General features: G+C 49.0%; 2 protein-coding genes across 3 annotated transcripts in view; both read left to right on the top strand.

Annotated features, from left to right (window-relative positions):
* LOC118219151 (C-Jun-amino-terminal kinase-interacting protein 2-like) overlaps positions 1-7,597 on the top strand; it is a 40,489-nt gene extending 32,892 nt beyond the window's left edge. Inside the window, exons 7-12 of the mRNA XM_035402097.1 lie at positions 905-1,077; positions 1,210-1,319; positions 1,731-1,853; positions 2,322-2,392; positions 2,720-2,818; positions 3,773-7,597. Of these exons, the coding sequence (XP_035257988.1) occupies positions 905-1,077; positions 1,210-1,319; positions 1,731-1,853; positions 2,322-2,392; positions 2,720-2,818; positions 3,773-3,845 (649 nt within the window). The 3' untranslated portion in view covers positions 3,846-7,597. The remainder of the gene's footprint in view (positions 1-904; positions 1,078-1,209; positions 1,320-1,730; positions 1,854-2,321; positions 2,393-2,719; positions 2,819-3,772) is intronic.
* A 1,715-nt stretch (positions 7,598-9,312) lies between these two features.
* Positions 9,313-23,109, top strand: fbxo18 (F-box DNA helicase 1). 2 transcript variants are annotated; one of them, XM_035401564.1, is made up of 22 exons: positions 9,313-9,691; positions 9,949-10,104; positions 10,583-10,858; positions 10,925-11,244; positions 11,642-11,772; positions 12,229-12,364; positions 12,757-12,947; positions 13,282-13,356; positions 13,458-13,546; positions 13,863-14,031; positions 14,256-14,475; positions 14,625-14,712; positions 14,955-15,041; positions 15,418-15,554; positions 17,961-18,057; positions 18,250-18,416; positions 18,819-18,894; positions 19,285-19,488; positions 20,437-20,568; positions 21,778-21,893; positions 22,146-22,280; positions 22,536-23,109. In XM_035401564.1, the coding sequence occupies exons 1-22, from the start codon at positions 9,673-9,675 to the stop codon at positions 22,701-22,703; spliced, it is 3,189 nt and encodes a 1,062-aa protein (XP_035257455.1). In that variant the 5' UTR covers positions 9,313-9,672; the 3' UTR covers positions 22,704-23,109. The 2 variants fall into 2 exon arrangements, with proteins under 2 accessions (XP_035257455.1, XP_035257454.1); XM_035401563.1 differs by having other exon boundaries at positions 10,583-11,244.
* Positions 23,110-23,310: the final 201 nt, after the last annotated feature.

The raw sequence follows: 23,310 nt of genomic DNA, 5'->3' as shown, positions 1-23,310 counted from the left end.
TCGCATGCACAGGGATGCAGTTTAAGACATCGCTAATGGCCAAAGAAAATACGGTGAGTTGGATATCAAAAGTGACAGTAACCAAGTCTGACTGTAAGCATATAAAGTAGAACTGAACAAATAGACGGGGCAGCAGAAGATCACTTAAGTGCCGGGTGAATTAGGAACGCGAGTCACATATACGAAGGCTAATGCCATAAGCCTTTGAGATGTCTGACCTGAGCATATTGCAACACGTGCGGTAAACGTAAAAATCAATCATGTGGAATTAAAATGAAACTGGTATATCGGATATGAAGGATTCATCAGCCCCCCCCCCCCTCCATGCAGCCATTTGAAAAGTCCTAAGTGCACTAATGGGGCTTTGTGCTGTTACCGGGGGTGATGGGTAATGACAGGACCTCGTCTGTGGGTTTATGTGGCTTTGTGTGCTGTTTGGCATTCACTGCACTGCAACGGCTGTATTACTTTTGCTGCTTGCATTGTGACGTGTATTCAGTAGATTCCAACCACTGGAGATCTGCTGTCGTACAGGTTTTCATTTCAACCCTGATTTGGCATACCTGATTCTACTGATTTAGCAGCTCTACAAGATCTCCAGCTGTTGAGTGAGGTGTGGCTTTGTTAGGGTTGGAGAGAAAGCCTACAGGACGGTAGATCTGTAGGAACAGGGTCGGGATTTCACTGGCCTATTCAGTGTTGAGGGAACGCAGCTTTGTGACGCAGCAACGGTTTCCGTAAAACAGATGAGAAAGCACGACCAGACAGATCTAATCAGGTGTTTAGAATGCTGTTGAACTATATGCCCGAGCGAGCGTGGCGTTGCCAGGGCAACGCCGGAATTCCCAGGCGAGTGCGAGCGTGAGCGTGCCGGCTGATCCCGGTCCCGTGCCGCCCGCTCCAGGTTCATCCCTCGGCACGCGGACGAGCTGGAGCTGGACGTGGACGACCCGCTGTTCGTGGAGGAGGAGGAGGATGACTACTGGTACCGCGGCTACAACATGCGCACGGGCGAGAGGGGCATCTTCCCCGCCTACTACGCCCACGAGGTCGTCGGGCAGGCCAGAGAGATGATTGGTAGGAACTCAGGAGTACCAGATCGCCATTGGCTGCTCTATACCCACTGTGGGCTTTTTAACGTACAGGCTCATTTTCTTATTATGTATTTTGTTAAGATGTTGTAAGGCGAGGATGACTGTGGTATTGCAGGGATGAAGAGGAACACAGTCTGGATGGAAAGCTTCGGTGTTCAGTTTCTCGGCTCGGTGGAAGTGCCCTATCACCAAGGCAACGGGATCCTTTGTGCTGCTATGCAGAAGGTATGGACACGCCCAGCTCTGTGGGGAGGACAGCTATATATTTATACAGACACACCAATCCACCACCTGCACACACACACACAAACACATACACACACCAATCCACCATCTGCACACACACACATACACACACCAATCCACCATCTGCACACACACACACACACACATACACACACACCAATCCACCATCTGCACACACACACACACACACCAATTCACCATCTTCACCCACACACAAACACACACACACACACACCAATTCACCATCTTCACCCACACACACACAAACACACACACACACACCAATTCACCATTTTCACACACACACACACACACCATATTCACACACACATCAGCCCTCCGTGTGTACACACTCACCGGCGTGCCTGGTCCGCGCGCGTGTGCTCGTAGATCGCGGTGTCGCGGAAGCAGACGGTGCACCTGCGTCCCGCCGCGCTGTGCGACCTGGAGGTCAGCCCGCAGGGCGTCAAGCTGGTCATGAGCCTGGAGGACGAGTTCGGAGCCGCCGACGAGGTGAGCGGGAGGGGGCGGGGCCTCCTCGCGCGTGTCATGGCGGGCGCGTCGCGATCGCGCTCGGCAGTGAACAAATTAGCTGGCGTACTGGCTGTAAATGTGCGTTTTTTTTATCATCACACTGGGAGCTGCGCGAAACTCTCCTTGTGTTTGTTTTAAATGAAGCCCCCTATAGCTGTTTTCCATACCCTGTTCTCTTTCAAAGCTGTGATTAGATTTATTTCATTTTGAGGTCATAGCACACAACACGCTAAGTACCAGTTAGCTAAAGCCACTGGTAGTTTCTTGGCTTTCTGCTGGCAGAGCTTCTGACAAATCCTTTGTTTTGACAAGTCCTTTCTTTCGCTTGCTCACCTTATGTTTCTGTTATGACAGTTAGGTTATGGCTCTGCATTTCACTGTGAGCTGACTGGTTCAGAAGAGCAGGGGGCGGAGCCGTCTCCACTGAACCTTCCTGTATGCGCTCAGTTTGACAGGTGCAGCCACTTCTTCCAGATGAAGAACATCTCCTTCTGCGGGTGCCATCCGAAGAACAACTGGTGAGCGCGCTCAGTGAGAGCCATCTTCCCCCGTACCGCCTCTGCAATGAGAGCTGTCCCATGCTCATCTGCGTCGGAAAGACTCATTCAGTTATCCGTTTTAGAGTTTTATCTTGGAAGCTTTCTTATGTGTTTTACTGACGTTCTCTTAATATAAAGTCATGATTGGAACTGTCATCTGGACAGTTGGCAGAAATGAATTGAATTAAACAGAAACGAGCGTTCAGGATGTTTGCTTTTCTGTGTCTTCGAAATGAATTTTTTATGAGAATGTATAACCTTGTGTCGGATTATGTCGCAGTTTTAATCTGCTTTCTCCTCCTCCAGCTACTTTGGGTTCATCACGAAGCACCCGATGCTGAACCGTTTCGCCTGTCACGTGTTCGTATCCCAGGATTCCATGCGGCGCGTGGCGGAGTGCGTGGGGTACGTCCGTCCCCGTGCCTCGCGTCGGAGGGGTCGATCTGTGCCCGTCTCAGCCTTGGTCCAGTCGATCGGACGCTTTCGGACATATTGGATCTGAATTATTGATGCCAAAATTTTCATTTTCAGCAGGGATGATTCAGTTCAAGCCCTTCAGTGGGGAAGAGTGATCATCATTTTAATATTAATATTAATACCAGGAGAGTATGTCCCCATTAGCAACTCAATAATGAGAGAAATGTGTAGACGCTGGCTTGGTCAGAGCCTAGCTAACATTCTAATGCTGATGTAACAATCACTACTGGTAACAGAGTTCTGGAACACTGACCTAAAATTTTGGAGGAAAAAAAAAACCTACTCTTCAAAGGGTTAAATGATATCACATGCACATATTGAGTCCAGTGTGCAAGGAAAATAATTTTTTTTATTTTAATGGTTCATATTTTTCTGGTAGAGATGGACCAGCGTATGTTGCTGTTTGCTGTTAGAGGAATATGTTTGAACCGCATAATGTTTCCACTACACCCCGAAATCGTATGATCGTGTGATCCCTCCCTCTGGATTTTGTTGATGATGAGCCATGTTGGGTTATTAGCGCTGCAAGCAGTAAGTATTCATTCCATCCGAGCTTGCTGCAGGGAACTTTAGCTTTTTATTATAAAATTTGGTTTAAAAAAATCCATACTATGCATTTTGAGAGGACAAGGTCAAATCAAGCCTTCCTTGTGTCAGTGTAAATGAATACTCTGCAAAGCTTCAGCACTCCTCTTCCAACTCCTCCCTCTACTCTCCCTTTTCTACACTCTCCTCCTCTTCCCTCGCCTTTCTCCTGTCTCCCCTTCCCTCCCCCGTACCTCCTTCTCTCCTCCCTCTCTCCTCCTGTCCTCCCTCTTACCTCCTCTCTCCCTCTCTCCCTACACCCTCTCTTTAACACCGTGTGTTTTGCTCTTGTTTCAGACGGGCTTTCCAAGAGTATTATCAGGAGCACCTGGAGTACGCCTGTCCCACGGAGGACATCTACCTGGAGTAGGGGGACCGAGGAGGGGGGGAGGACCTCGCCCCCCCCAAACCGGCCGTCCCTCCTGCGATTGCGTACGTTCTTCCACGCTCCTCCTGGGGACTCTGGCCGGCTGTCCCGCCCTGTGAAATACTTTCTTTCCCAGCTGAGACTCTCTCTCTCTCATCTGTGACTTCTCCATTTTCCCGCCCTTTCCTTCTCCTCTCTGTCTGGGGGCCCCTCAGACGGAATGCCTGTTCCTTCGGCTTCTTTTTTCTACAAGATGGCTTGGAATGTGACTGGGGAATGTGTACAAGGAGCTGCTTTTGTTTTTTTGTTTTTTAAAGAGGAACTTGATTCTCTTGGTTTTAAACGTGGAAGAAAGTAATGACAGCACACGACACGTTTGACACCCATGCATGGCTATAAGGGTAACATGCACGCACACTCAGTCACACACATGCACACACACACACACGCAAACACACGAAGAAAATAATACAAGAAACAAAGATATGTGATTCATAAGGACTATGGGTTTGGAAAAGGATTTGTATATTTAGTGGATTTACAGAGCATTACTAATGTTGGTGGAGTGTGTACATATGAATTTTCCAAGCAAAATGGCTGTTTTAACTCTGCCGAGACCGACGTCTGGTTGAAGTGGATTACGAGTCCAGCTCTCCCAAATCAATAAAAATGACTGAACGATCCTGGGAATTCTGGGAATGGGGTGGGATCTGGAAAATGGGGTAGACTCCTGGGAATGTGGTGGGCTCCTGGGAATGGGATGGGCAGTGTGCTCCACAGACTTCCCGATGTAAACCCTGTACATGTACAGGCAGGGCAGAACGGAGACTGCTGACACGGTAATGAAAGTAGCATCCAAAGTGATTGTTGCACAGACCGATGGATGCAGTGGATGACAGTTTGTCAGTCTACCTACGCTTAGTGCTAGACACAGTGGCAGTGAGGGTCCAGCAGTTTAACTCCAGGTAGGAACACACACAGCCCCTTTCAAAGACAAAACACAGCTGTGCAAAAGCACAGCACTTGTAAGTGCGGGTTAGGGGTATAACTGCAAGTGTTGATGGTTCTCTGATAATTTCTCTGTGAATTCTCTAGACAGTGCTGTTGAAGCAGGGCTTGGGCGTGGAGCTGGGGGGTCCGTTTTGACCCCCCACCCCCAAGAAGTAAGGCCTTTGCGCTCTCCTGTTCAATGTCATTTTGGATAATGGAATATCCCTAGTGTATAAAGCAACCCTTTCCATTGACAGGGAAATATGTCAGTCTGGAAAAAAAAATTTTTTTGAAAATGGCTTAACTTTTACTCAGTCTTATGTTTTACAGAATCTCATTTATGGCAAATTCTGCCAATTACTATTGGTGGACATATACATAAAATAGTTAAATCAACACCCGCAGTACCAGCATAGCCACGAGTCATATGAACACAGGGAAAAGAGTGAAATCATGTAGATAACTGTATGATAAACATCCCTGCCATTTTTACTACATCACTTCTTCCGGGCCATCGATGCTCTTTCCTGGCCAGGTGCATTCTGGGACATCCCTGTCCTGTTCCTCAGCTGTCTCTGTGTAAAGAGAGGGGTGTATTTTTAGGTGGCGTGACTTCATCCTTGTCATAATGTGGCTTCAGTGTAGATTCTGTACTGCATGTTGTAACGTGGGGAAAAAAATAATAATTATGAAGAGACTTTTAAAAGACTTTGATCGTAGTAAGGCCAAGAGGCTCTCCTCCGTTTGAATAAATGAATAAATATCCTACACTCTTTCAATATTCTTCTATATTGTTGAGCAGTTTCGATATCTGTAGCTGCATCATAACCCCTGGTAGAACGGGTTGGTCTTCTCTTTGAAAAGCCCCAGGTTGCTATGACGATGTGATCGAGGGTAAATGAAGAGAGAGAGAGGTTGGCTGACCACTCCCAGAAGGTTGCGATGCCACATAAACCGTTCCTGACAATTACTCCCTACTTACAGCAGGGGTCAGTGTTGCATGACCCTGAAAAACTATAAGGCAACAGAAGAAGAGTTGTATTTTACATAATTATATATATATATATATATATATATATATATATATATATGTATATATATACTTAAGTAAAATAATACTCATGGAGATAAAAGTTTCCTACGTATAAAAAAAGGTGTCTGAGTTTTATTATATTAGAAGTGGTCATGGAATAATAGTATAGAATTGCCCCTGATGGAAGCAGAGCAGGTAAATTCTCAATTTATATAACTCTCAAGGTCCAGAATTCAGGGACACGTCCGTAAAAAATGTGTAAATGTGAATTGTTGGTGTGCAGTTCTAATAAAAAGCAGAGGAAAGTTCTTTAAAGTGTCAGAGGGATAATTCCCTTATGTGGTAACATGGCAGTGTGGAGGAGCCCATTGGAGGAAATCATACACTTTACGTTTACATTACGGCAGTTAGTCTTTCCATCTGTCTCCACAGCGCATTGCTGATGCGCGTGGTGATCCCCCGTCCCCCCCCCCAACCATCCAAATGAGACCAATTGAATTACCCGAGCCCAGAATTTACAGGCTTCAAACTTCGGCTTTAGGACCCAGTTTCAGTGTGATGACATCATGAACATAAACACAGTGAAGGCTGCCTTTAACCAATCACAGACTTGGACAACAGGCATATACTGTATTATGTATTATATGGTGCCCAGGTGCTCCCACCATTCCTCTGTGAAATAGCCTAGCAGATTTAACACCGCATTCAAAGGTACACTGAAAGAGCCTGTGGGAAAGAAGCATCAATATCAGCATTGCTCATAAGCGTAAGATTTTGATGTCATTTCCATGGTAACCAGTAGTTATGCATGGAAGTTCATTTATGAACAAAATATTAATGGTGTGGGTAGGGTGGGGTGGGGTGGGGTGGGGGGTGGTGGATTGGTGATGGTGGCAAGAACAAAAATATTTACTGTTGTAAGTTAGATCATTGTAACTGATTAGAAAGTCTACATGCTTTTGCCGTGTCGTTTATGTTCAGTATGTTATTGAAATTCAAATGTAAAAATACAACTTAACAATGACTACAGTCATTGGAAAAATATTACGAAAGGATGTACATATTTATTTACTTTTTATTTTATTTTAAGTCACCCTTGTTTTGTGTCCATCTTTTGCGCTGTCATTCCAGCAGGGGGCAGCAGTCGGTGCGGTGATGTCTCTTGCGCGTGATATTGCGTTCTCAACTGCGAGCGTAAAATTTTAACATTTTGAGCATTTGCGCATGTCAAACAAGACACCCACTCTTCCAGCTCCGCTGCAGTAGACGACTATAACAGAGCGGGGTGGAAAACGGACGTATTTCAAGCAGGAAGTGTACAGACTTACCTTTCATAAAGAAACCTATTGCATCTTGCCAATATACTCTGTACAAAATAAAAATGTATCTCTCTGCTTTGTACTCCTGCAGACATGCTCCCAGCTTCTCTTTTTGATACAGGAGAGGTGTTCAGCAATCCCTGGTCTTGACTATGGCTACTTTTAACCCCACATCTTTCGCAGTAGGAACAGAGCCTCCTGTGGATCCTTTAGCCCGTATTTATCAATTAAAGTGTAACTTTGAACACATCAGTGTGTGATCAACTATCTTGTATCTTTAAAATAAGGACTTGTCAAAAAACAAAAACAAAACTAACAAACAAACAAACAAACAAAAAAAAACGGACAAAAAGTTTATTCACACTGCCTTGTCATGGATCTGGTCTTATGAATAAAATATATGCTTGATGTGAGTTGTGTCTCGTCTTTTTGTGCTTATTTTTGTGCTGATGCATCACACCCCAAACTTCCTGCGGTTCAAAAAATGTGCATATAACTGCTGGTTCAAAATTGCAATTCCACAATTTACCGCTGACCCAGTTCGTTAAACGTTGCAAAAAAAAGAAAAAAGGTTGTATTGCTCAATATTTGTGAGATTATTTGCAAATGAATCCTGCGGGCTTTGCTTTTCGTTTGGAGATTCGTTCTGATGGGAGTCACAGACACGTTTCCTGGGAGAAGTTGCTGTGCGGTCGTGAGACGGGGATATCTCAGCCGTGACTGCCCGGCGGGTTTTTGTCTGCACGGCCTCGCCCTTGAGAAAGAACTACAGAGAAAATAAGCACCCGGACACAGGGATTGCATTGTCATTTTCCAAAGTTACTTTTATGGTCCCTAATTGAAAGTGTCGTCATGGCAATAAAAATTTTTAAAAAGCATGTCATTCGACCACTGTGTATGTCCTTAGAACACTCACCTGGATGAACCCTGATTTCTAACATGAATGCTGTTAAATTTGTAATCGCTAATTAAATTCCTCTTCCTTAACATTCCTAATATGTTGGAGGGATGTTAGGCCAGCGTCTCGTGACATTTGCTGGGTTGTGTTAAATACATATTCAAGTAATATGTAATAATGATATGATAAAAATGCGAAACCCAAGGAAAAAAAACTAGTTTTATTCTTTAAATTGGGGTTTGCGGATTGGTTGCCAGCCCAAGCCTGAATAAGATGTCTCTCTCTTGTCAACCCCGTCTAGATGGCAAGTTAGTTGAACCCCCTCCCATGGCTGTACTGTACTCGTGGGCAGCGGTTCCTGGGTGCTGGCCAGTACATGGGTGACCCCTGGTGGAAGAGCAAGGCACCAAACCAAACATTGTAAGGCACAGGTTTTCAGGTTTGATCCTGGGGACCCACTGTCCATGCTCGTTTTTATTTTTAGTAAAGAACAATTAATTGTTTTTTTAATTAGTCAACAATGATTTACCTAATTAATATCACATTATGTCAGAAATTACCATGTGGACGACCTGGGAGCAACACAGGCCAACTGCCAAATGGGTGGCTTTGCTTCACAGGGTAGCCAGATTTGTAATCCCCAAAATGCAAACGAGGGTGGATGTGCAGCCTTAAACCCCAGCCTAAATTCCTAACAAATTCCAAATATTTGTTACCTGACACTCATCTGACTTTAGATATTAGTGGATATCCAGGGGAACCTGTTCCTGTTCTCTTTTATTAGAGTTAAGATCCACTCATTTCTCAGCCTATTTTCTGCTGGCCCACAGACTATTGCCAAATTTGACAGTAACAAATTTGGTTGATGAAATTCATTAATGGAGATTAATTTATGTGTTCAATAATCAAATCATGTTATAATTGCAGGATTGAATGCGCAGATGACTTTTGTGTGTTTTTTTAAATACAACAATTATACAAAATAGTCCGTTTTAACGTTTATTGTGAATTTACCTCTCTCGGCGTTACCAGAAATAGTTCCTTATTTTGTTTTTTATCGTGGATATAGTGGTAGCTTGTATATTACATTACATTACATATATATATATGTCTATGGTAGCTTCAATCTGTTTTTGTATATTACATTACATTACATATATATATATATGTCTATGGTAGCTTCAACCAGTTTTTCTATCATATTTCCTTATTGGTCAGTCTGCTGTGACATCATTACAATGCGACGCGAAACAGAATGGCTTTGTTTGGCTAGTTTGTTTTTCTTAGATGTGAGTTAGTTTAGTTAGCAAGTTAGGCCAACCTCGGTATCTCCCCAGCCTCAAAATATATTGCATGAGAAGAAATAGCCAGCTTTAGAAATTTTCGTGTTTGTTGACTCGGTCCGTAGCGGAGCTGTGCATGTTTAGCTAACTTGGTTCATTGGGATGCCGTGGCAGTATTTCTGTTAACGTTAGCTAACAGTTCATGTAAGTTGCATTTATATATGCGTTTTAATATGTATTGGGACGGTCTAAATGTTCAGATCATTTGAGTTCTGCAATTCGCCGCAAGCCCCGCGAAATAACGACAATGGAAATGGCAGCTAAAGGTACAGTTAGCTTTGCAGAATTTGCTCTTTTCGATTCGCAGAGCCGATAATCCTGTGTTTGTATGTGGTGGATCTTTAAATCATGCGCTGCACTGTGTGTTGAACTGTGCATTATCTGAGTTCTTCCTACCACTATTAGTTTAGGCGAATTCATTAGGCTTTACTGATGTGACCACTATTAATTTAAATGTGCAACTTTACAAAAAGCACGTCATGTAAAATGCGATAACTCCAGTTCCCTGCGCTTCTGGTTACAGGTAAGGCCAAGCGGAGGCATCTGTGTGCCGGAGAATGTGCTGAGCTGGGGCAGAATTTGGGGGGTTCTCTGGTGCAACCCTTCGCTGCAGCCCGCAGCAGTCTGGACCCCAGCCGTGGCCTCTACCCCAGGAGCCCCTCTAAAAGAGGCCGGAAAGGTACTGCCACAATGGGTTGTTTTGAATCGGAGCTTGGAAGTCACACGCTCACACAAAGTCTAGTTGTTACTAGTTGTAGGGTAGCACATAGAATACACAGCAGCTTTTCAAGTTCAATGTGAAGAATAGAGGTCCCGCTTTATACCTGTTAGTTTTGATTGATGTATTAGCCTAAGTGTGAAGTGTGTTTCTTATTAGGTCTTGAATAGTTTGCACTATTGTAAGTGTAACCTTCAACATATGGTCTTAGGCCACTATTATCTGTGGTACCATACATGAACTCCATTGACTCAGGGATTCTTGGTGAATCTTCAGGGTGCTCTGGCTCTGAATGCCAAGGGCAGAGTCAGATCCTGGATGCATACAACTTGTGAAGCTTTTCTAGTCTGTCCCAAAATGCCAGTTGTCCTTCTCCTCCCCTTTCATCCCATTCTATCCTTCTTCTCTCTCTCGATCTCTATCTCTCTCTCTCTCTCAGGTGTGGAGAACAGCTCGCCGCAGAAGCCCATTACCCAGTTCTTCCCTGTGAAGGGTATCCTCAGCACCAGTCCCCAGAAAGCCGTGAAGGAGGAGGAGCCAAACAGAGAGGCGGAGCTCCAGGAGGCTGACGACGACCCGTTCGCGGGCCTGACTGAGAGCATGTTCATGGACGACGAGGAACTGGCCGTAAAGCAGGAGGAGTTTCCAGGCCCTTTTTCCGTGAAGCAGGAGGGGTTGCCAGGCTCATTTTCTGTGAAGCAGGAGGGGTTGCCAGGCTCATTTTCTGTGAAGCAGGAGGGGTTGCCAGGCTCATTTTCTGTGAAGCAGGAGGGGTTTCCAGGCTCATTTTCCATGGAAGTGAGGCAAGGTGGGACTGCCGGTTGCAGTAGCTGGGACTACCAACCCCCTCCGAACCCCGCTGGGCCGGTCTGCGTGAAGGTAGAAAAGGAGGATGACGATGAGTACCCAGTGGACCCCCTCCCCGACGCCCACTACGGCCTCCTGGGCAGCCGCGGCGGGTGGGCGGAGCCGCAGGGGCAGCTGGGAGACCTGCCCGAGGAGATCCTGAGGGTGCTGTTCGGTCACCTGCCCGCGGCGGACCTGTTCAGGCACGTCGGCCTGGTGTGCCAGCGCTGGAGGGACATCGTCTGCGACCCGCTGGTGAGCCGCTCGAATGGGCGGGGCCCGAAGAACGCGACAGGTCGCTAGCGTGCCAGCGTTGATCCGGCGTAATGTTCGTTACTGTGTCTGGCAGTTCTTTATGACACTCCACCAGTCTGACCCTGCTGCCGTTGGTCATATTGCGCAGGAGGCCGGTGCGGTGTCCAGAACACAAGCTTCTGCCTGTCCAGTAAAGCGCTACTTGCTTTAACATACATGACAGGCCTTTCCGAAGGCCCCTACTGGAACATGAGGAATCCGGTCTTTGCCTAATGTTTACCAGTTGAACCGATTGTCATATTGTGATGCGTCCTGTGCTTCTGTAAATGCAGCCGCAACGATGTCTGAATCAGCGTTAGGTCGTCTGAAATAAGCTTGCTTCTCGCTGCCTCTGCAGTTTGTGCCCTGGAAGAAGCTGTACTATCAGTACCAGAGGGAAGAGCCGTCTGCAGTGCAGTTCGTTGACTCCATCCTGGAGGACAACTGCATCACTGCCCGAGAAGAGCTGTGCATTCTCAACATGGTCAAGTGAGTCTCAGCGCGCCTGCGCAGGAAAAGCTGCGCAGACGCAACTGTTTGTTTGTTTTAGGGAAACCACGAATAGACTGCAAATACAGTTGGCAAATCACTGTCTTCAGCAACCAACAAGTCTTTATCTGCTTTTTTGTAATGAACAGGAAAGGTACTCTTATGGTAGTTCTTGTTTCCGGACATTTTAGTTAAGCACTTTTGAGTTAACACTGCTTTGCCCAGGATTTATAGTCACAAACTGTACCTTCTGCCATTCTCAAAGCTCTATTACCGATTTACACCTTTTGCCATGAAGCACAGCTTTTACCAATCAGCTGATGTACAGATCACTAGCACGCGTCCCCGTTGGACAGGAGAAACGAGGTTCCCTCTGAGCGCAGGAGCGTGTGCGTGTCTCTGTCTCACCTGTGCTCGGGGGCCTCCCTCCTCACTGCTGTGTCGCCGTGGTTGCAGGTACGTGTCCCAGTTTAAGCACAGCCGCACGGTGCAGCCCGAGGAGGTGCTGCGCTGCGTCAGGGAGCATCCGCTCTTCCCCGCGGTGCACGCCTGCCTGAAGCACCGCCTCCCGGAACTGCCCGAGATCCAGGGGGTGAGTGAAGCCTCCGAAAGGGCCGCCTGTACTGTGTCTCTTAATGGCTACATATATATATCCCTGTATCACTGTATGTATCCCTAGAGGGATGTATATGTCATTGCATCGTTGCATGTATCTAAAGGGCTGTAGCAATGTAGATATGGCAAGTCGAAGTCATGGAGTTGTGCTGATTTCCCCAAACTTTGTTAGCCCATATCTCCCTCAATAAGTGATTTTGCGAAAAGTAGTTTTGATTCCAGGGGTTTCTTATAAGATCGAATAAGCATGCCGAATCTCATTGCTCATAACTGCAATTCACTATCCGTGCCGCTGTTTGATTGATTGCTTCGCGTTGGCCTTGAATGCTTGATTGATTGGTAGGGTCTTATTGAATGGTTGGTGTGCAGGGTCCGAACCCGTGGTCTGCCATGGCGCTGATACTGATCCTGGCAAACGGGGTGAAGGACGTTCAGGATCTGGTGATCCGGCTGAGGAGGTCGGGCTGCCTGCAGTCCCCGGGGGGCGTATCGGAGTACCTCTGCTGCGTAGCCGTGCTGCTACTGGCCATGCGGAGACACGGCATCAAGATGAGCAGCCGGTGAGGCCTGGGACAGAGGGGGGAGGGGCCTGTGGCATAGGGGTGGAGCCTGAGCCAGAAGGGTGGGGCCTGGGACAGAGGGGGGAGGGGCCTGATGCTGAGGGGTGGGGCCTGAGCCAGAAGGGTGGGGCCTGGGACAGAGGGGAGGGACCTGAGGCAGAGGGGGGAGGGGCCTGATGCTGAGGGGTGGGGCCTGAGCCAGAAGGGTGGGGCCTGGGACAGGGGGAATTTTCTGACCAGACTGTCGGTGGCAGCATGGCAGACCCTCCCAATGCGATCGCTTCACGTTAGGTCATCGTCGCTGCGGCCTGTTCACGCGATATTTTCTCTCCAGGTGCCACTACAACGTCTTTTACGTCCTGCACCTGATGGAGAATGCCCCTCCTCCTGCAGTGACTGCACAGAGCGGGTGAGCTCACCTAGCCCCACAGCCCAACAGCCCCTTTGTTAGTGTCTGTTAAAATGGATGTGATTACCCTTAACCTGTGCGTTTTTTTTTTTTTTTTTCAGTTTGGCCATTCAGGTGACGCACGAACAGCAGCAGATACTCAATCATGACATCCAGCCTGGCCAGATAGTCAAGGTCATGGCCTTCGCAGGTGAGTCTGACACACACCGGCCTGTCTCACCGCCGCACATGGCAAAAACTTGTGCGTTTCTGCGTCACGTAGAGATACAAGACATCTGTGTTGTCGGAGGGAAATGACAGGCAGTTATACGGCTCGCTGTAATACGAGCTCGGCTGACGGTCGCAGCCGCCCAGAGTTTGGCAGTTCCAGTCAGGGTGCGGATCCAAGTCAGAGGGAGCTCTTATTTGAAGCCCCCGCTCGTTCCTGGCAGCGGTTGAGAGAGGCAGACCCGAGCTGTCGCACCGCGCGGAAACGCCCCCCTCTTTTCCTCTGGCTCCCCCCTCAGGCACGGGGAAGACGTCCACGCTGGTGCAGTACGCCCAGCGGAGGCCGCACCTCCGCTTCCTGTACGTGGCCTTCAACAAGTCCACCGCAACGGAGGCCCGGGGCCGCTTCTCTAGGAACGTGGACTGCAGGACGGTCCACTCTATGGCCTTTGCAGCCATCGGAAAGCGGTACGTGATCCTCCTATTGGAATCGGCTGTTCTTCTTTTAGTCGATGGCACGCATGCCTGTGTGTGACTTGCAGTCCAGAACTGGCCAGCAGAGGGCACTGTGTCCAATGAAATCACTCTCATTCAGGGCCTGTAATCAGAAAGCATATCAGTAGGGAGAAATGGAGTGAGGCGGTCTATAGGCTCTGCGGTTAAACGGGCCTTTGTGTGTCTCTCCCTTGCAGTTACCAGACTCTGAAGAAGCTTTCCTCCAACCTTCGGCCCTTCTGTGTGGCTTGGGTGCTTCCCAAAGGCATGGGCGGCTTCGTCAACGCCAAGGTGGTCACCCAGACCATCGGGGCCTTCTTCGCCTCCGCCGACCGGCACATCACCGTCGACCACGTCCCTCAGGAGTACAAGAACACCAACGGGCAGATGAAGAGGCCGGACCACACGGAGAAGCGGGTACAGCCCCCCCCTGCCCCAGTGAAGCCGGAGCCTGCCGTTTGAGCTTGAGCCTGATTGGGCAATCCAAGTTGGGGAGTAAAGGGGGGGGGAGGCTTTTAAAATCTTGAATTAAAAAAAGCACTCCTCTCTCTCTCTCTCTGATGCAGGCATTTGTGTATGAAGCCCAAAAGATATGGGATAGAATGACCGAGTTAACAAAGACAAAGGAAACTGCGTATCACATGACCCATGATGGTAAGTGCTGGGGGCAAAAGGCGAATATTCAGTCATACTTTAAGTTTTGTATATGGGCCCTCTTGGTACTTCACTCTCCATCTGTTTCTCTATACCTCAGTTTATCTATTGCCCCTATAGGTTACCTCAAACGGTGTCTGTGCCCCTATAGGTTATTTCAAACTATGTCTGTGCCCCTATAGGTTACCTCAAACTGTGTATGTGCCCCTATTGGTTACCTCAAACTGTGTCTGTCCCTATAGGTTACCTCAAACTCTGGCAGCTACAGAACCCGCGTCTCTACAACTATGATGCCATTTTCATTGATGAGGCCCAGGACTGCACACCAGGTGCAGACCACCTGTCCTATCAGCTCTTACCTGCACATCTACTGACCACTTCACCTGTGATTCATCCCACTTCAGCTCATACCTGACCATGATCGTTATTGGCTTAATAGAAACGTTGCAGTTGATAACAGTCATAACTGAAGCGGATATCTGGGTTAATGAGTTACTGTTCAAATAGGCTGTCTGAATGTCTCTCTGATGTCACATGTTTTCTCTGGGTTAATGTATTACTTATGTTGCCATTCAGCCAATTGGAATTCAGTTGTCACTACTCTGCCGTTGTGCTTGATAGCGTGGGTGTGTTTGTGGTGGGAGCACAGGCTAGGCTGTGTCCCGGAGGAGGGCGTTTGGGTGACTCAGAGTAATGTCTCTCCAGCGGTCATGGACATCCTGCTACCCCAGAGCTGTGGAAAGATCCTGGTGGGAGATCCTCACCAGCAGATTTACACCTTCAGAGGGGCTGTCAATGCCCTGCAGGAGGCATCCCACACTCACCTGTACTATCTCACCCAGGTACAGCCCCCCAACACACTCACCTGTACTATCTCACCCAGGTACAGCCCCATACACTCACCTGTACTATCTCACCCAGGTACAGCCCCATACACTCACCTGTACTATCTCACCCAGGTACAGCCTCATACACTCACCTGTACTATCTCACCCAGGTACAGCCCCATACACTCACCTGTACTATCTCACCCAGGTACAGCCCCACACACTCACCTGTACTATCTCACCCAGGTACAGCCCCATACACTCACCTGTACTATCTCACCCAGGTACAGCCCCACACACTCACCTGTACTATCTCACCCAGGTACAGCCCCATACACTCACCTGTACTATCTCACCCAGGTACAGCCCCATACACTCACCTGTACTATCTCACCCAGGTACAGCCCCACACACTCACCTGTACTATCTCACCCAGGTACAGCCCCACACACTCACCTGTACTATCTCACCCAGGTACAGCCCCATACACTCACCTGTACTATCTCACCCAGGTACAGCCCCACACACTCACCTGTACTATCTCACCCAGGTACAGCCCCACACACTCACCTGTACTATCTCACCCAGGTACAGCCCCATACACTCACCTGTACTATCTCACCCAGGTACAGCCCCACACACTCACCTGTACTATCTCACCCAGGTACAGCCCCACACACTCACCTGTACTATCTCACCCAGGTACAGCCCCATACACTCACCTGTACTATCTCACCCAGGTACAGCCCCACACACTCACCTGTACTATCTCACCCAGGTACAGCCCCCCAACACACTCACCTGTACTATCTCACCCAGGTACAGCCCCACACACTCACCTGTACTATCTCACCCAGGTACAGCCCCACACACTCACCTGTACTATCTCACCCAGGTACAGCCCCACACACTCACCTGTACTATCTCACCCAGGTACAGCCCCATACACTCACCTGTACTATCTCACCCAGGTACAGCCCCATACACTCACCTGTACTATCTCACCCAGGTACAGCCCCACACACTCACCTGTACTATCTCACCCAGGTACAGCCCCACACACTCACCTGTACTATCTCACCCAGGTACAGCCCCAGACACTCACCTGTACTATCTCACCCAGGTACAGCCCCACACACTCACCTGTACTATCTCACCCAGGTACAGCCCCCCAACACACTCACCTGTACTATCTCACCCAGGTACAGCCCCACACACTCACCTGTACTATCTCACCCAGGTACAGCCCCACACACTCACCTGTACTATCTCACCCAGGTACAGCCCCATACACTCACCTGTACTATCTCACCCAGGTACAGCCCCACACACTCACCTGTACTATCTCACCCAGGTACAGCCCCACACACTCACCTGTACTATCTCACCCAGGTACAGCCCCACACACTCACCTGTACTATCTCACCCAGGTACAGCCCCATACACTCACCTGTACTATCTCACCCAGGTACAGCCCCACACACTCACCTGTACTATCTCACCCAGGTACAGCCCCATACACTCACCTGTACTATCTCACCCAGGTACAGCCCCATACACTCACCTGTACTATCTCACCCAGGTACAGCCCCACACACTCACCTGTACTATCTCACCCAGGTACAGCCCCACACACTCACCTGTACTATCTCACCCAGGTACAGCCCCATACACTCACCTGTACTATCTCACCCAGGTACAGCCCCATACACTCACCTGTACTATCTCACCCAGGTACAGCCCCATACACTCACCTGTACTATCTCACCCAGGTACAGCCCCATACACTCACCTGTACTATCTCACCCAGGTACAGCCCCACACACTCACCTGTACTATCTCACCCAGGTACAGCCCCACACACTCACCTGTACTATCTCACCCAGGTACAGCCCCATACACTCACCTGTACTATCTCACCCAGGTACAGCCCCACACACTCACCTGTACTATCTCACCCAGGTACAGCCCCACACACTCACCTGTACTATCTCACCCAGGTACAGCCCCACACACTCACCTGTACTATCTCACCCAGGTACACCCCCACACACTCACCTGTACTATCTCACCCAGGTACAGCCCCACACACTCACCTGTACTATCTCACCCAGGTACAGCCCCACACACTCACCTGTACTATCTCACCCAGGTACAGCCCCATACACTCACCTGTACTATCTCACCCAGGTACAGCCCCACACACTCACCTGTACTATCTCACCCAGGTACACCGTACCACTGTTACTCACACCTGTAAGTCACTCATGTTTACATTTAAAGATTATACAGTAACAGTGACATGATTTAAAGGGTACGCGTTTTGTTTGTTTTTACAGTATTACCTGTAAGGTGTAACTGCTTCAGTGTTTTTCACAGAGTATGTGTTATTGTGCTAAATAATACAATGTTTATTTTAAGAGCTTCAGATTTGGCTCTGAAATCTCCTACATTGGAGCTACGATTCTGTGGTTTTTCAAAGGAGTGACGAAGATGCTGGTTGGTGGGAGTCAGGAAGGTAACTGAAACTGAATTGAGTGTGTATGTATTTGTGTAACGTGTGTAATGTGTAACGTGTGTGTAACTGCATATTTGTGTAACGTGTGTGCAACAGCGTGTGTGTATTTGTGTAACTGTGTGTATTTGTGTAATGTGTGTGTAACTGTGCCTATTTGTGTAACGTGTGTGTTACTGCGCGTGTGTGTGACAGGCAGTGTGAGAGGAGAGGAGGACCCCAGCGAGGCGCTGGGACTGGGGCAGGCCCGGGCACACAGGGAGGGGACGGTCGCCATCCTCTCCCGCTGCAACGTGACCGTGTTCGACCAGGCCGTCAGGCTCACCTCCCCCACCAGCCCCCCGAAAATCCACATCGTGGGCGTGAGTGTGCCTGCATCGCCGTGCCGACGTGCCTGAGCTGGGCACTCGGCTCTAAGCAGCCCCCACCGCGCCACCCCCGCACAGCGTTCACTAGCAGGAGCGCCTGAACATCAAAGGGAGACATTCTCAGGGAAAATATATCCGCGCAGATAATGCACATCATTACGGTCTATTACAGAATCGATACAGGACATTACCAAACTAATACAAGAAATCACGGAACAAATGTAGAGGATAAAGATGGGTGCATGGAAGGACACACAGATGGGAAATTAATTTTTTGTAGCCCCCATGTGGGACGGTTTCCTGCTTCCCCCCCCCCCCCCCCCCCCGTGCTGCCAGAGATTCCCGACTCTTTAACACTACCGGTACGTCATCCGCCTGTGTTTATGTGCCTTTCAGGGCGTCGAGAATTTTGGACTGAAGAAGATCTTGGACATCTGGGTGCTGATGCAGCCGGAGAGCGACCGGATACAGAGTAAGGCCTTCGTTGTCTATGGCAACGCCAGCCCAGTGCTGCGGCGTGCGCCTGCCGGCTGCGGTCACCTTGAACAGCCGCTGCAGAGTTTCTTTTAAAAACCAGGAAGCCTCGTTTCACACGGGTACACCTGGAGGCATCAGTTACTCTACAAAAGCTGCTCCGGGACGCTTTAACCCTTTTGAGAGTTTTTTTTTCTTTTTTTTTTTTCCAATGTTTTTTTTTGTTTCCCCCAAAAATCCTAAGTCAGTGTTCTAGAACTCGCTTGCCTTAAGTTACCGGTAGAGGCTGTTACATCGGCATTAGAACGTTCAGTTAACAAGCAGTCTATTCGCGCGTTTGTTGTCCTGCACCTTAAAGGGTTAGCGTGTGTGTTTTTTCGGGGAACAGAGAACCTGAGCATCGGGGACTACTTCATCAGGAGGTTCTGCAGCCAGAGCCTGGGCGGCTACGCCGGGCTGAAGAGGTACGCCTGCAACACCGAGGACCGCGAGCTGGAGGCCAAGCTGGCCGTGGTGGAGAAGTACGGCCACCGCATCCCTGAGCTGGTGGACCGCATATGCAGCTGCTCTGTGAGCACCCCACACTCCGCAGGTCAGATATGTGTGTGTGGTACACCCCACACTCCACAGGTCAGATATGTGTGTGTGATATACACCCCACACTCCGCAGGTCAGATATGTGTGTGTGATATACACCCCACACTCCGCAGGTCAGATATGTGTGTGTGATATACACCCCACACTCCGCAGGTTAGATATGTATGTGTGTTATACACCCCACACTCCGCAGGTCAGATGTGTGTGTGTGTGATACACACCCCTCACACTCCACAGGTCAGATGTGTGTGTGATACACACCCCTCACACTCCACAGGTCAGATATGTGTGTGATATACACCCCACACTCCGCAGGTCAGATATGTGTGTGATATACACCCCACACTCCGCAGGTCAGATATGTGTGTGTGATACACACCCCTCACACTCCACAGGTCAGATATGTGTGTGATATACACCCCACACTCCGCAGGTCAGATATGTGTGTGTGATACACACCCCACGCACTCCGCAGGTCAGATATGTGTGTGTGATACACACCCCACGCACTCCGCAGGTCAGATATGTGTGTGTGATACACACCCCACACTCCGCAGGTCAGATATGTGTGTGTGATACACACCCCACGCACTCCGCAGGTCAGATATGTGTGTGTGATACACACCCCACACTCCGCAGGTCAGATGTGTGTGTGTGATATACACCCCACACTCCGCAGGTCAGATATGTGTGTGATATACACCCCACACTCCGCAGGTTAGATATGTGTGTGTGATACACACCCCACACTCCGCAGGTCAGATGTGTGTGTGATATACACCCCACACACTCCACAGGTCAGATATGCGTGTGGTATACACCCCACGCAGCACGGGTCCGAGAGATTGGTCGGCAGAGGCCGTTTTCACAAAATGTCTGTACAAATATTTTTGCTTGTATGTTTTTTTGGTAGGTTTTGTCAGTTACCCCTTTTCCGTTCCAGATTACGTTTTGGGCACCGTGCACAAGGCCAAAGGGCAGGAGTTTGACACGGTCTTCATCACCGACGACTTTGCCAAAGTGCACTGCGCCGGACACACCCGTCAGAGACTGTTCGGCACTGCCAGAAGGGAAGGTGAGGAGAGGAGTGCACTGCTACATGGGGCTAACACCTGTGAGAGGGGTTTACTGCTGAACACTGCTACATGGGGCTAACACCTGTGAGAGGGGTTTACTGCTGAACACTGCTACATAGGGCTAACACCTGTGAGAGGGGTTTACTGCTGAACACTGCTACATGGGGCTAACACCTGTGAGAGGGGTTTACTGCTGAACACTGCTACATGGGGCTAACACCTGTGAGAGAGGGGTTTACTGCTGAACACTGCTACATGGGGCTAACACCTGTGAGAGGGGTTTACTGCTGAACACTGCTACATGGGGCTAACACCTGTGAGAGGGGTTTACTGCTGAACACTGCTACATGGGGCTAACACCTGTGAGAGGGGTTTACTGCTGAACACTGCTACATGGGGCTAACACCTGTGAGAGGGGGGTTTACTGCTGAACACTGCTACATGGGGCTAACACCTGTGAGAGGGGTTTACTGCTGAACACTGCTACATGGGGCTAACACCTGTGAGAGGGGGGTTTACTGCTGAACACTGCTACATGGGGCTAACACCTGTGAGAGGGGTTTACTGCTGAACACTGCTACATGGGGCTAACACCTGTGAGAGGGGTTTACTGCTGAACACTGCTACATGGGGCTAACACCTGTGAGAGGGGTTTACTGCTGAACACTGCTACATGGGGCTAACACCTGTGAGAGGGGTTTACTGCTGAACACTGCTACATGGGGCTAACACCTGTGAGAGGGGGGTTTACTGCTGAACACTGCTACATGGGGCTAACACTTGTGAGAGGGGTTTACTGCTGAACACTGCTATATGGGGCTAACACCTGTGAGAGGGGTTTACTGCTGAACACTGCTACATGGGGCTAACACCTGTGAGAGGGGTTTACTGCTGAACACTGCTACATGGGGCTAACACCTGTGAGAGAGGGGTTTACTGCTGAACACTGCTACATGGGGCTAACACCTGTGAGAGAGGGGTTTACTGCTGAACACTGCTATATGGGGCTAACACCTGTGAGAGAGGGGTTTACTGCTGAACACTGCTACATGGGGCTAACACCTGTGAGAGGGGTTTACTGCTGAACACTGCTACATGGGGCTAACACCTGTGAGAGGGGTTTACTGCTGAACACTGCTACATGGGGCCTATGTTATGGGGCTTCTCCAGTTCTGAGGCTTTATATTTTAAAACTGTGCCGTGCGCAGATGGATCCATTAACGTCCCAGAAGACGAGTGGAACCTGCTGTATGTGGCTGTGACCCGCGCCAAGAAGAAACTGGTGATCACCAAAACCATCGGGAACATCCTGACCATGGCCAAGGTGAGCAGGAGTCCTGAATCGCGCGACCACACGCGAGTGATCTTTGTCCGTTGTCTTGCGAGTGAACGATAAGCAGGCCACGCGGCTTGTTTCCCTTGTGAGGACCGTGTCCCGGTGGGCCCTTGGTCTCTGCGCGGCAGGACGTTTGGTTTGGGGGGACCATACGGACCACTCGGGCGGGTCCCTTGACTTGGCGTCTGCTTCCTGCTTCCTGTTTCGGCGGTCTCTCCCCACTTCCTTTGCCTCCCGCAGGAGTACTTCCTGCGGCCCGTGCTGACCAGCGCGCTGCTCGGAGACGGGCAGCCGCCCTGCTGCTCCGTGCAGGAGTGTCATAACCGCATCCTGGAGGACTCCGCCCTCACCATGTGCAAGGTCCCCATCAGATACGTGAGTCGGACCCAGCGAAAGAAAGTATTCGAAGTATCAGAGGCTGGTGGGGTGCATGCGTGTGAGCGAGCAAAAGTCACATTTTGTGTGTGTGCGTGTGTGTGTGTGTGTGTGTTTTCTGTGTGCGCGAGCATGTTTTGTGTATGTGTGTGTGGCTGACTGTGTGTAATGTGAGGTGTGTATGTTTGTTTTGTGTGTGTGTGTGTGAGTGAGTGCATAGGAGACTGTCTAACACAGTGTGTGTGTGTGTTGCAGAGTGACTCTGCAGAGGCGGGAGGGCCTTTGTGTGTGACCTGCGTGGAGCAGCGCGTGGGTCACATGGCCTACCTGATCGCCTCACCTGAGCAGGTGAAGGCCACGCCCTACACACTGGAGAGGGTGGAATTCCCCATCAACGTTGCCATGTTAATGGCACTGTTCTGAGCTTACCTGTACAGGTAATGATGGCCTTCTCGGAGTAGCCAATAAGCATAACCCTGGTGACAGCTAGCTTTATTTTAAATATGTGTACATACATTGTATTTTTTATTTTAAAAATGTTGAAATTTTTAAAAAAATACTCAAAATCCCTACGAACATATTTTTTTCTAAACTATGAAAAAAAAAAACGTGTTGCTGAGATTTATATTCAAAGTTTGTGATTTATAATAACAGAACTAAGGGTCTTTGCACATTGCTTCTTTTTTTCTTGTGTCTTTTCATGTGTGAAATAGTTTGCATCTTTTCTGATGAGGCTTTATTATACAAGGCTTCTATAGCATCACAGGTCCTGGAGAGCAGCAGGGCCTGCTGCTTTCCCTCATTCAATTAAAACGTGTGGATAACACAGTTGGCTGATTTTGCATGCTTAGCTCACCTCTCACTGTTAGCTCATCTCTCAGGCTTCGCTTATCTCTCGGGTTTAACTTATCTCTCAGGCTTAATTTATCTCTCAGGCTTCGCTCACCTCTTAGTTAGCTCATCTCTCAGGCTTAGTTTATCTCTCAGGTTTCGCTCACCTCTCAGTTAGCTCATCTCTCAGGCTTCGCTC

The sequence above is a fragment of the Anguilla anguilla genome, chromosome 19 (assembly GCF_013347855.1).
Source record: "Anguilla anguilla isolate fAngAng1 chromosome 19, fAngAng1.pri, whole genome shotgun sequence".
Classification (NCBI taxonomy): domain Eukaryota; kingdom Metazoa; phylum Chordata; class Actinopteri; order Anguilliformes; family Anguillidae; genus Anguilla; species Anguilla anguilla.
This window is presented reverse-complemented; position numbering and strand designations above follow the sequence as displayed.